The sequence below is a fragment of the Ursus americanus genome, chromosome 33 (assembly GCF_024610735.1).
Source record: "Ursus americanus isolate L20-20 chromosome 33, mUrsAme1.1.p, whole genome shotgun sequence".
In the NCBI taxonomy this organism is placed as follows: Eukaryota; Metazoa; Chordata; class Mammalia; order Carnivora; family Ursidae; genus Ursus; species Ursus americanus.
Genome location: NC_142159.1, coordinates 12939838 through 12953185, shown reverse-complemented (window position 1 = coordinate 12953185; position 13348 = coordinate 12939838). Strand labels below are relative to the sequence as shown.

The window sequence follows — 13348 nt, the reverse complement described above, 5'->3', positions numbered from 1 at the left end:
AATGTTATTCTAAAGATCTTTGTTAAAGGAAGGAAGGAATGAAGATTTTAGACTCTAAGGACGGCTGTGAGGTGCTTCAGCCCCCTGCTGGTGACAGAGGAGAAGGTTAGACCCTTGGGCCTTTACCCAATGAAACCCCAAGCTGCCCGATGACAAGGAGCCAAGCTGAATTTTCCAGGTCAAAGAGGAAAAGGGACATAGAAATATGTGGGGAAGAGGGTGAGCCTGGAGGAAAAACAAACAGGAACAGTAATAATACACTGTTAAAGGAAGTTTTTAAAAAGAGGGGGGCCTTCATCACAAAGGTAATTTTAAATTTATTCGACTCTTTTATTTTTACTAGTATGTTACTGGAAGAAAACCTTGTTATTTCCTCTCCTGTCAGAAGGAGTGAAGCTGGGGGAGAGGGGAGAGAAAAGGAGTTTTACCTTTTACTTCATATACCTGCAATTTTTGAATTTTATACTTTTATAATAAATTTTAAAATACATTTCTTCTTAAAAAAATTTTTGGGGGTTCAATGCGGCACGATAAGTCCAGATGCTGTTGTTCTCTCTGAATCTCATACCTTCCCAACCCATTCTTAAAATTCCTTCAGATCACGCAATTGGAGAGGAGGCTGTGGCTCCTTGGATGACACTGCCCTCTACTGGTCCTAGGGACAACTGCACCAGCCCGACTTGTGTGCCTGTCCCCTGAGGCTCAAACCCAGACTAACAGTAAAGAGCGTCTAAGACGATGTCATTACCTTTTTATAATAAAATCTCTTGGCTTGACTGTTGAATCCCTTTTTTTCTGATTCTGGAACTGTTGACGTCTGGCTTTTAAAAGGAATGGAGGATTGTGTTGGATATGCAGCAGTAAACCCTGTAAAAACAAAATGAAAATTAGCACGGAGAATTGACAAATATAGAAAACAAAGAGCACTTTAAAGTTTTATTTTATTCTATTTTGTGATTTTTTCAAGATTTTATTTTATTTTATTTTAAAGATTTTATTTATTAATTTGACAGAGAGAGACAGCCAGCGAGAGAGGGAACACAGCAGGGGAGTGGGAGAGGAAGAAGCAGGCTCCCATCGGAGGAGCCTGATGTGGGGCTCGATCCCAGAACGCTGGGATCACGCCCTGAGCCGAAGGCAGACGCTTAACGACTGCACCACCCAGGCTCCCCTCAAGATATTATTTTTAAGTAATCTCCACACCCAACCTGGGGCTTGAACTCACAACCCCGAGACCAAGACTCATTCTCCACTGACTGAGCCAGCCAGGCACCCCTTAAAGTTTTATCTGAAATGGAATAGAAGAGAAACTTGCTTTTTGACAGGAGATACACAGGAAACTCATTTTTTAAAATATTCCCTTTACTTTCTTTCTCTCTTAGTAATTTATTGGGTATTCCCTACCTCACCCTCACCCCTGCCCCAACTCTTAAACTAGTGACACTTGGTCACATCACTGAAGGATATTGTCCCAGGGAAGAGGAAGGATCTGGCAGGGAAGACAGTCTTGCCGTGCAGGAAGGGGACACAAAACCATTCCAGAGCAGCCAGGAAGAGGAGACAGGCACTCATCCTCAGCCCAGACTCGCACCTCAGCGAAGCGCCATAAATTCCAGAGAGGTAGGGAAATCCCAGACTGGGGCTTGCTGTCTGGGCACTGCGCAAGACATGGGTGAGTTAGGCTCCAGCTTTGTGCAGACATGGGGTTAGAAAGCATCAGGGGATCATTTATGGAAAATCAACTTAAAATTGTACACATCGGGGTTGTGACACATAAATGATATATAAATTCCCTGCTCTCCTCCTCCCCTTCCCCCTATCTGAGAGGAGCTCTCGCGTGTGGGACAATTGTTAAGACTCCACAGGCAGCAACTCTCTGCACAGCAGATTAATTACAAACTCCAACCTGTGAGTGTAGTAGAATCCGACTCCATTTTTCGACATTGGACCGCTGACAGCTTTTAAGCCTTAGTCCTCCCTCTTCCCCTTCTGCCCCATATAGGGTAAACTGATAAGAAGGCCTAGGGGCTCTCCCCTTTGGTACAGGCCAGAAGTTCAAACTATACAAACCCCTGCCCTCACGCCAGCCCCACTTCCTAACCACAAGAAAACCCCAAGCGTGTCTCTCTCCCCTATCTCGAGCCATTTTGGGACCAGATTGGGGAGCCTACCCTGCTCTCCCCAGAAAGCCTCATTATGTGAGTAATAAACCTTGTCATATCCTCTTGATGAGTGTGCGTCTTGACATTCAAGCCAAATTTTGGAGGGGGGTCCATCCTGAGTCTGTGGGGTGTGCACAACACTGAGCCACGTTACCTCAACATCCGAGTCCGAACCCTCACAGAGAAAACGTGTGCAGAAGTCGAAAAAAGAGAGCCAAGAGAAAGAAAGAAGGTGCGGTGTGGGGGTAAAGCCGCACAGAAACGATCTTTAAGGCCCAATATCTTAGTCTCTGAATTTTGGGAAACACAGAACTTCTCTTCAGCCAGGGAAACCCATGGCCAACAGGGACCCCTCAGGAGGTGCTATGATGAACCAGCTTTACAGACTAGGAAACTGAGGCTTAGTTACTCACCCAAATCACACAGCCTTTCAGTGAAACAGCCAGGGTTTGAACACAGTTGGTCTCATGAGCCTGGGCCCTTAAGCTCCAAGCTGTGCTTCCTCTTCCTGAGTCTGGCCCAGAGTAAGGACCCGACAGACCAGTGCATGAAAGAATGGGGAGGTGGCAATCTTGCCTAATTTGCTCGGGTTGAGGATGAAGAAGCAGAATAAATGTTTGGCTAGAAAACATGTGAGAGGTAAATATATGCTATATTTATTCCTTTCCTCCCTTCTCTCCCTACCCCCATTTAGGAGGTGGATGGCAAGGTATTTTTTCTTTAAAGGAACTAGAGAGAACAAATCAGAAAGCAGCACATGCAAGGCTTCCTAGCTTTTGTTTCTAAAAGTCTATGGAGCAACTGAAAGAGACTGCAGAGGAAACAGCAAAGAAAGGGGGCTTCTGTTTTTTTAAAGGTAAATGGAAGTCCATTTTCCTGGAAGAAGGAAAAAAGTTTCTTGACTCAAAAGATCAATCACCTTGGCTTCCGGCTGTGGTAGAGCCATGTGCACAAAAGCAACCCTCTTGAGGAAGACAACCAGAAAGATAAGATTTTTAAAAAACCACTAAGGATCATTGGACTTCTATTTCCAATCAAAATGGGACTGGATTTGCCCTCCTAGCTGTGGAAACAAAAGTTAAACATGGACAAAATATATGAAACAATGGTTTTCCAGACACTGGACATGGAGCAATAATCTATCCCAGAAGATTGAAGAGGATAAGACATTTCCCAATCCATTCCAGGAGGCCAGCCTCACCCTGATACCAAAATGAGACAGAGTCATGGGGTGCATGGGAGGAACCACTAAAGATCAATAACCCTCACTAACACACATGCAGAAATTCTTAGAAAAATTTTAGTCAATTAAATCCAACAATAAATAAAAAAGATAATACATCATGACCAAGTGGAGTTTATCTCAGTAATGCAAAGATAGGTTAACTTTTGAAAGTCAATGTCAATCACCATATTGACCAACTGAAAAAGCAAAACCATATGATCATCTCAGTAGATGCAGAATGGAATCATGTGGCATGTATTCTTTTTTGTCTGGGTTCTTTCATTCAGCATAATTATTTTGAGATTTATCCATGTTATTGAAGTATCGATGCTTCATTGATTTTATTGCTGAGTAGTATTTCATTATAAAGAAATGTGACAATCGTTAATCCCCTGCTGATGGAAATTGGAGTTGTTGCCAGTTTGGAGATATTACAAATAAAAGTTATTATCTACATCCCAATACAAGTCTTCTGAGTGGACATACATTTTCATTTCTCCTGGGCAAATACTCAGGAGTGGTATGGCTGGATCAAATGTTTAACTTTTTTTTTTTTTTAAAGATTTTATTTATTTATTTGAGAGAGAGGGCACAAGCAGGGGGAGCAGCAGAGGGAGGAGTAGACTCCCTGCCGAGCAGGGAGCCCGACACGGGGCTCCATCCCAGGATCCTGGGATCATGATCTGAGCCAAAGGCAGACGCTTAACCAACTGAGCCACCCAGGCGCCCTCAAATGTTTAACTTTTTTTTTTTTTTTAAAGATTTTACTTATTTATTTGACACAGAGAGAGAGACAGCCAGTGAGAGAGGGAACACAGGCAGGGGGAGCAGGAGAGGAAGAAGCAGGCTCCCAGCGGAGGAGCCTGACATGGGGCTTGATCCCAGGACTCCGGGATCACGCCCTGAGCCGAAGGCAGACGCTTAACGACTGCGCCACCCAGGCACCCTCAAATGTTTAACTTTTAAGAAACTGCTAAACTCTTTCCTAAAGTTGTGCCTTTGTACATGCCTATTAGGGTATGAGAGTTACTGTTCCTTCATATCCTTGTCAACAACAGGCAGTCCTTTTCACTTCAGCCATCCTGTGGGCTGTGTAATAGTAGCTCATTGTGGTTTCCATTTGTATTTTCCTAATGACTAATGATGCTGAGTGCCTCTTCACATGCTATTTCCCATCTGCATATCTTTTCTTTGTGAAGTATCTGTTGAGAAAGCATGCATAAAATCTAATGACCTTATAGGATTTTAAAAAAAACCTAGCCAACTAGGAATAGAAGCAAAGTTCCTTAATCTGATAAAAGCTACCTGTGACAAAAGCCTAGAGCCAACATGATACTGAATAGTGAAATATGAAAAGCTTTCTCCTGAGATAGACAAACCAGGAGGCTGTTGTCACTCTTCTCAATACTGTCCCAAAGGACTCTAACCAGGACAAGAGTCAAGAAAAATAAATAAAAATGTATGGATCAGAAAGGAAGAAATAAAGCTGTCATTATCTACAGATGACAAGATTATACATGGAAAAATTGGGGGAGAATCTATAGACAACCTATAAGGGGTAATCACTGAATTTAGTAAGGTTGCTAGAATCAAGGTCAATATACAATATTGTATATACAATATACACAAGTCAATTTGTTTTATTTCTAGATTAGGATACAATTAGAAAAGGAAATTAAAATATTACCATTTATAACAGCATAAAAATCAAATGCCTAGACAGACATAAAGAAGATACATGTGATCTCTACATAGAGATCTACAAAACATTTTTGAGAAAAATTTAAGAAGACTTAAATAAAATAAATGCACATGGATGGGAGAACTCAACATCATAGAAATGTAAATGATCCCTAAATGGGGGGGCGCCTGGGTAGTGCAGTCGTTAGGTGGCTGCCTTCAGCTCAGGGCGTGATCCCGGCGTTGTGGGATCGAGCCCCACATCAGGCTCCTCTGCTATGAGCCTGCTTCTTCCTCTCCCACTCCCCCTGCTTGGGTTCCCTCTCTCGCTGGCTGTCTCTGTCAAATAAATTAAAAAAAAAAAACTTAAAAAAAAAAAAGATCCCTAAATTCATTGTTAAAATCAATGCAATCCAAGCCAAAATAACAGAAGGATTTTTGTTTTTAGAACATTAATGAGTTGATTCTAAAATTTATATGGAAATGCAATGGGGCCAAGAATCACCAAGACAAGGTACAAAGCTGAAAGACTTACACTACTAGATTCAAGACTTGTTATGAAGTTATAGTAATTAAGACAGTGTAGTATTTGGGTGCAAAAAGTGCAGTATTTGAGCTGAATAAAGAATCCAGAAGTAGCCCTGCATATACATGGACATTGGATTTATGACAAAGGCAGATCTGCAGAAAGGTAGAAAAGGAATGGCCTTTCAGTAAATGGTGCTGGGCCACTTGGATATGGATATTGAAAACACCAAACTTGTACACCCACCTCGTACCATATACAGAAACAATTCCAACCGACTTGTAGGTCTAGACATGAAAGGTAAAATAATGCAGTTTCCAGAAGCAATTATTTGGGGCTAGGCAATGATTTCCCAAACAGGACAGACATATGCAGTAACTAAAAAGGAAAGGATTGATAAATTGGGCTATATTAAAATTAAGACCTTCTGTTGATTAGCACACCATTAAGAGTAGAAAAGAAAGTCACAGACTGAAGGAAGGTATTTACTCTCCCTGTAGCTGACAAATTGACTCATTTCTAGAATGGTTTAAAGAACTCTTAAAAATAAGAAAAATCCAATTTAAAAAATGGGCAAAAAACTTAACCAAGCATTCCTCCAAAGAGAATATGCTGAAGGTCAACCAACATATGAAAAATTGCTTAATTTCATTGATCAAAGAGCAACGCAAATTAAAACTGTTCTGTGCAAAAGATGTCAGTGATGATGTGGAGCAACTGGAATTCTCATACGATGCTTGTAAAGAAGTAAAATTGGCTAAACCACTTTGGAAAAATGGCGGCATCCGCCAAGCTGATCACAAACACATCCTAGGACCCAGCGATTCTACTCTGAGGTATAGATGACATACATACATTATACGTCTGTCCCTGAAACATGTACGAGCCTAGTTAGCAAAGCCTTTATTCATAGTAGCCCCAAACCGGAAACAACCCAAATGTCCTTCAATAGTAGAATGGATAAATTGTGTCGTATTCAAGCAGAGAAAAACTAAATAGCAACAGAAACAAACTACTAACTGATACACGAAACATGAAGTTAAATCTCTCAAGCATGAGTGAAAAAAGGCTGAGAGAAAAAACTTCATATTGTATGATTCCAATTTATCTAAAATTCAAAAACAGACGAAGGGCGCCTGGGTAGCTCAGTGGGTTAAGCGTCTGACTCTTGATTTAGGCTCAGATGGTGATCTCAGGGTCATGAGATCGAACCTGCCCCCAGCCCCCATGGGCTCCAAGCTCAGTGGGGAGTCTGCTTGGGATTCTCTCTCCCTCTGTTCCTCCCTCCCCACCATGCGGGTGAGCACACCTGCCTCTGTCTCTCTAAAATAAACAAACAAATCTTTTTTTTTTTTAAGTTCAATAACAGGCTAAAGTAATTAATGATACTAGAAGACAGGGTAGCTGTACTGTTTACTTTCACAGAGAAGGGGAAGGGACAAGACAGGGCTTTTGGGACACTGCTGTGATTCTCTTTCTTTGCTCTGAGAGAATGATTCTATAGGTTGTATTTTCATTGTGAATATTCATTAAGCTGTATAATTATGATTTGTGTACTTTTTCTGAATATAATTATGCCTCAATTTTAAAAAGTATTAAAGAAAAGGGGCGCCTGGGTGGCGTAGTCGTTAAGCGTCTGCCTTCGGCTCAGGGCGTGATCCCAGCGTTCTGGGATCGAGCCCCACATCAGGCTCCTCCGTTGGGAGCCTGCTTCTTCCTCTCCCACTGCCCCTGCTTGTGTTCCCTCTCTCACTGGCTGCTCTCTCTCTGTCAAATAAATAAAGAAAATCTTAAAAATAAAAATAAAAATAAAAAAATAAAGAAGTATTAAAGAGAAAGAGCACAAAATCAAAGGATGGGAGGAAGAAAGAAAGGTTTGGCTCTGGCTTGGAGAGCAGCAGGGACTCTAGAAGCATACCAGGGAGGTGGAAATACCCCAAAAGAAAGAAAAAGTGGTGGAGTTAGGATCTTGGAATGAGGTTTCCAGCTCTGGAAATGATTCCTAAACCCCAGGTGTGGTCCAGAATTCACGCATACTTTTTTCTTTTTTTTAAGATTTTATTTATTTATTTGACAGAGAGACACAGCCAGCGAGAGAGGGAACACAAGCAGGGGGAGTGGGAGAGGAAGAAGCAGGCTCCTAGCAGAGGAGCTTGATATGGGGCTCGATCCCAGGACTCTGGGATCACGCCCTGAGCCGAAGGCAGATGCTTAACGACTGAGCCACCCAGGCGCCCCCAGAATTCACGCATACTAACAAAACTAAGGGGAGCCTGTGGGCTGGGTCAGTGGAGCTCTCACCCGTGTGGATGTATGAGCAATGATCTGAGTGCTCCCTCCCCTCCCCCACCCAGCCATCACATCACCCCTTTCTACTGAGAAGGATCCCAAACTTGAGAAACAAGGACGACATAGGATTTGTGCCCATAATAGCTGGAGTTCAACTTGCCACCAACCCAGCAGCGTGGGGGGCTTGTATTAATTTTAGGAAGAGTGAAAGTAAGATCTCTCTACACATCTAAGTATGAGGACTGAGATTCTTACCACATACAGAGAAATAACAAGTGTGGTGAACAGACTTCCTCCTACTTCCCTCCTCATCCTTTCTTTTCATAGTTTCTTCCCAGTCATCACTCTAAAAGCCGGGAGGAACCACCAAAGCAATCTATCTCCTGTGTCTTAAGGATGGCCTTCTGGGTATGACCCGGGATTGACTATATTCTTCTAAAATGCGTTCTTACGTGCCAAAAAGAACATATGTCAGGAGTTCTCAGGGCGTGTGGGTGACTCAGTAAGTTAAAGCATCTGCCTTCTGCTCAGGTCATGATCTTCAGATCCTGGGATCGAGCCCCAAGTCCTGCTTCCTGCTCAGCGGGGAGTCTGCTTCTCCCTCTCCCTCTGCCCCCCCCCCATGCGCATGCACACTTTCACTCTCACACCTCTCAAATAAATAAAATCTTAAAAAAAAGAAGAGTTCTCTCCTCCCCCCAAAGATATCTGTTAATAAATTCACAAGACCTTTCTGTAGTTTGTTGGCAGGGTGGGAAGATTTTTTGTCAGGCTGCTGGTCTTTCTGCATCGAGGTATCCATCTTAGCAACGTTCTGTGATCTGTTCCATGTGCTTGATGAAAAACTCTACTACGTGCTCTTCTAAGGACCTGGAACAGCAAAATACAGCATTTGGAGGGATCATTTCACATTCTGGAGAACTATGTCGATTGGGCTCTGTTCTCTCTGCAGAACAGACTGAGCAAGCTTGTGGGTAGAGGCTGAGATTTACCTCGTGCTATGACCCTAACTCACGAGCACATCGCACTGCCTGCAACAGGAATTCCGTAAGTGCTCATTGTTGGCGTTGCTTACAGAGCTACTGAAGGCTTGAATTTTATAAATGTATCCTTACTCAAGCTAACTGACATACAATATAACTCATTAGGGCTAGGTGTACAATTTTAAGTTTTGGCGAATGTTTGCGATTGTGTCAAGTACCATCACAATTAAGACACAAATATACCCATCATCCCCAAGAGTTTCCTGTGTTTCTTTGCCGTCAATACCCTCCCAACCCTGGCATCTAGCAACTACTGCTTTGCTTTCTGTCCCAACAGTTGCCTTTTCTAGAATGCCATATAGATGTAAAGAGACAGTATATACCGTTGTGTGACTGTCTTTCTTCACATAGCACGAAGCTTTCAAGATTCTTCCACATCTCTGCAGGTGGCAGTATGTTGTTCCAACGGCTACATGTCCTGACCAACACTTGGTTGGTAAGTTTTATGAATTTCAGGCATTCTAGTGATTGAAGAGTACCATCTCACTGTCACGGTCCTCACCAATCAGTCAAATACTTGAGGAGAATCTTCTTCCTATTTCTCAACTTTATCTGTGCAGATCCCTCCTCTGTGGTGTTCTCCCCTGTAGATTCCAACCTCTCTGGGCTCCCTGAGCTCTGATTTCTATCTCCCCAACCCGGAAAGCTGGGCTTTGTTTGGGTCCCCCATCCCTGAACTGTGGTCTGGAAGCTGCCCCCGGCAGGAAGCTCGGGAAATTGCAGAGCCCGCCTTGTTTTCTTCTCTCAGGAACTGCCATACCCAGCTGTCTTATGTCTAAAACCAGTTACTTCATGGGAGTCTGGGTTTTAGTTGTTAACAGCAGGAGCAGGATTCAGTTTCCACAGCGTTAATCTTTCGTGGGCAGATGAGTTCTATTTCGGCCATCTTTTTTCCCTCAAGAAGTCACACCATTTACTAACAAAGGAAGGACTGAATGAATGGTGGCGTGCTCTACCAATGCTTTTCACCTTCAGTGTTTGCTCCTCACTTGACTCTCTCACAGCGGCAATGCTCAATCTTTTCTCCTTAACACTCTATACTGAAATTTTAATATTTATGAGAGTTACTGGCAACACACTCCAAGAAACTAAGAGATTCAAAGCACCAGAAATCAATAATGCTCACAGCAACGCGACCACGCCGGTATAAAAACGTCTTTTAAGATCTATAAAAGCAGCCACCATTCACTTACAACCCTACGGTGCTGTGTCGTCGTCTTAGAACTTCTACTAAGTACTTAGTACTTCCACCATCTACTTCTCCAGCTACAATAAAGCTCTTATTTTAAAAATGCACTAATGGGGTGAGCACAGCACAATGTTCAAACTTGGCGAATCCCTGTGTTGTTATGCCTGAAACTAATGTAACATTGTGTATCAGCTACACTCAAACAAAAAGATTAATTAAAAAATAAATAAATGATAAAAAATTAAAATGCACTCAAGTGTTAGAATTACAAGTGATTAGAAAAAATTTAAGCTTTCTACCACATGGGCACCTTATCAAATTCTTGGAAAATGTAAGAAATGAAAGACTTTCTAAAATAATCCATCACCCTACCGCCTAAAGACAACACTTTTGATAATGCTTTCCAGCATTGGTATGCATACCTGTGAAGCCAGGATGAGAGCAGGTGCAGCCCAGGTGTGAACCAGGTGTGTGCCCTACTGGTGCAGTTCCTTGTGTCACTGTTCATGACGGGATGTCATGGGCCTAGAATCTCAAAAAACAGTTATGAAGATATACCCCGTCCTTATCAATGGCATATGTTCAAGCAACTCCCAGGTGAGCACCTGTACAGTAATCAAGAGTATGGGTCCAAGGTTATGCTCTGCCACTTACTAGTTCTGATCCTAGATGAGTCACTTCATCTTTTGAGCCCACTGCCCCCTCCGTCAACCGAGAATGATAACAGTGCTTTCTTCTCAAGGTGCTTATGGATTAAATACCATGATCCATATGATGAAGTCGATGATAATGCCTGGTCCACAGTGGGCTTTTATGAATGTTAGGTTTTAACACATGCAGTAACAACTTAAAATAATAGCTATCATTTATTGAACGCTCACAGTCTTACATACCTTGTATAGAATACTTCATGCTGTCCTTGCAATAATCCAGTGAGGTATTATCCTCATTTTATAGATAAGAAAACAGAAGTTTAGAAGGAAGAGTTAGGTGACTTGTGACAAGGTCACACCAGAAGTAAGAGGTGGAATCAGGCTTTGAACCCAGGAAGTCTGACTTCTGCTGAACCACTATCATACCCTCCCTAAGACAGCATACACTAAACGTTAACATGCTCAGTTTTGGCATTTGGCAGCCTTGAGTGGGTATGGTTGGTCTTTTAAAACTAGGATATTGCATATAGTTTTCAAAATAGAAAGCAAATATTTTCACAGAATGCTGGGCTTCCCCAGAACTCAGTTTGAAAATTTCCTGAGGCGGTCCACTGTTGGGTAGTTCCAATTACTAGAAAGTTCCTGCCTGTATCAAAGCTGATTCATTTTCCCCCCTTCAGTCATCCTAATTCCACCCCTTGGAATCAGTCTGGAGTAAACCTCACTCCTCTTCCACATGGGTCATCTTCAAAATGCAGGTCACAGCCTGCAGTCTTTCGTGAAGTTTTTGTTTGCCATGTGTGTATGTGCTGGACCACAATATCAAATGCATTTCTTACCATGGGTCACAGTCAAAAAGTTTGAAAGCCACTCTTCTATATGACTATTCTTCAAGTCTTTGAAGGCGGTTGTCATATCCCACCACCTAAAGCCCTGGGACCCTTTCAGCTTCTGCAATACCTCCTTGCAGCTTGGGGATTCCTCCCTTCCCTATGCTGGGTATCATCTTTTGGCCCTGTCACCAAATTCTTCTGGGTCTCTCCTCAAACTGTCTTAGGGATGTCTTCCTTAACCACTCCCTCTTAAGGAGCACCACCCTTCTCTCTGTACACCTGACCCTGCCTTATGTTTCTCAATGCACTTTTCACTACCCAACATATTTTACATATGTACTTCTTCGTTTATGGTCTTCCCCAATGGAATGTTCATCACTAAATCCCCAGGCTGTTTCCTGGCACATAGTCGGTGCTCAATAATATCTGTGTGATGAAGGAATACTAGGGGTAGATGTATTCTAGCCATAGTGCATACTGATGTAGTCCTGATACAGCTCTTTCCTTTGGGAGTTACATTCTGTAAGGACTTAACTCACCTGACTATACACACAAATATGTTTCCACTCTATGTTAAAAAAACCTTTATCATTTATGTTATAGTGTTATCCCATATTTTATGCATTTATGCATGCATATTACTGTGCAGTGTATGTCAATACATACTAAATCATGTATACTGTTACCTGTCGTGGAATTTTATGGTATTTGCATGAGCAATTTTGAGGACATGAGATTTCTATCAGTTCAGTTATATACAACGCTATGGTGCAACCTGAAAGTATTTTACATTTTTCAAAGTGCACTCGGGGAGACAATCCACTTCATATTTTTCATTTGAGAAACTGAGAAAGCATGTCAGAGAGTGGGAAGGAGCTTTAGCAGCGGGCTAGTGACCACTAAATTCCAATCTGACCCTTTCATTTTATGGATGGATAAACCGAGGTCCAGAGCAGGGAAGATTTTGCCGAGGCACCCCCAAGGAGGTGGAGTGGACCTGGGGTTAGAACTCAGCTCTTTTTCGTCCACCCACTGCCCAGCACCAGAGCCCCCATCCGTTTGTACACTCGCAGAGGCAAAGTGGAGTCAAACGCCCAGGCCCGTCGCAGGAGCCCCGTGGGGAGGGCACCCCGTGATTATCAGCACCCCTTTAGGTGGGGCCTTTGAGGGCACACCATCAGGGAGGAGCACCTCGTTTGCCGCCCTGGGGCACCAGCCAGCTCAGCAGAGGAATTCTGCGGGCACCCAGCTCGTATGTCCTCCTCCCGCGACCCCGCGACCGGTTCCCAGACAGGAACTGCCTCCTACCTCGTTGGGTGCCCCTGGGCTGAATCTGGGCTGCCCAGCCGACCCGTCGCTATGGCAACCACGGGACTAAAGTTCTAGAGTCCTCCTTTAGGCAGCCTCCTGAGTAACTAGCCAATGGTTTCCTCTGTTTCTTTAGCGTGAAAAGTTGTTGGCCAATCATCAGAGGCGTTTCAAAATCAACAAAAACAACCCTCAGGGAAACGGCCAGAATTTTAGGGTTCAGGTTAATTACATCAGAATTAATGGGAAAGCCTCATAGGGGCTTATCTAAGTGACCCCTCAAATATCTCGTGATAGACCAAGAGCCTTAGAATTTTGCCTACCCGGAAATCCTCGTTGAAAGAAGACGACTAACATTCATCCAAGCCCTATGTATAACTGTGAGAAAAAAAAAAAAAAAAGAAAGATTGATAGGGGCAATGGTGCAAGGACAGACATGT

General features: G+C 43.0%; 1 protein-coding gene across 5 annotated transcripts in view; it reads right to left on the bottom strand.

Moving 5' to 3' along the window:
- Positions 1-13348, bottom strand: part of STPG1 (sperm tail PG-rich repeat containing 1) — a 48069-nt gene that overhangs the window by 33814 nt on the left and 907 nt on the right. For 2 of the 5 annotated variants that reach the window (XM_045782278.2, XM_045782282.2), the window contains exons 2-4: positions 10537-10639; positions 8612-8752; positions 749-867 (exon numbers count right to left, since the gene is read on the bottom strand). In XM_045782278.2, coding sequence (XP_045638234.1) covers positions 749-867; positions 8612-8684 — 192 coding nt within the window. In that variant the 5' untranslated portion in view covers positions 8685-8752; positions 10537-10639. Of the gene's footprint in view, positions 1-748; positions 868-3081; positions 3226-8611; positions 8753-10536; positions 10647-13348 lie in introns of those variants that run through there. The other 3 variants (XM_087858654.1, XM_045782281.2, XM_087858653.1) reach the window with 3 other exon arrangements.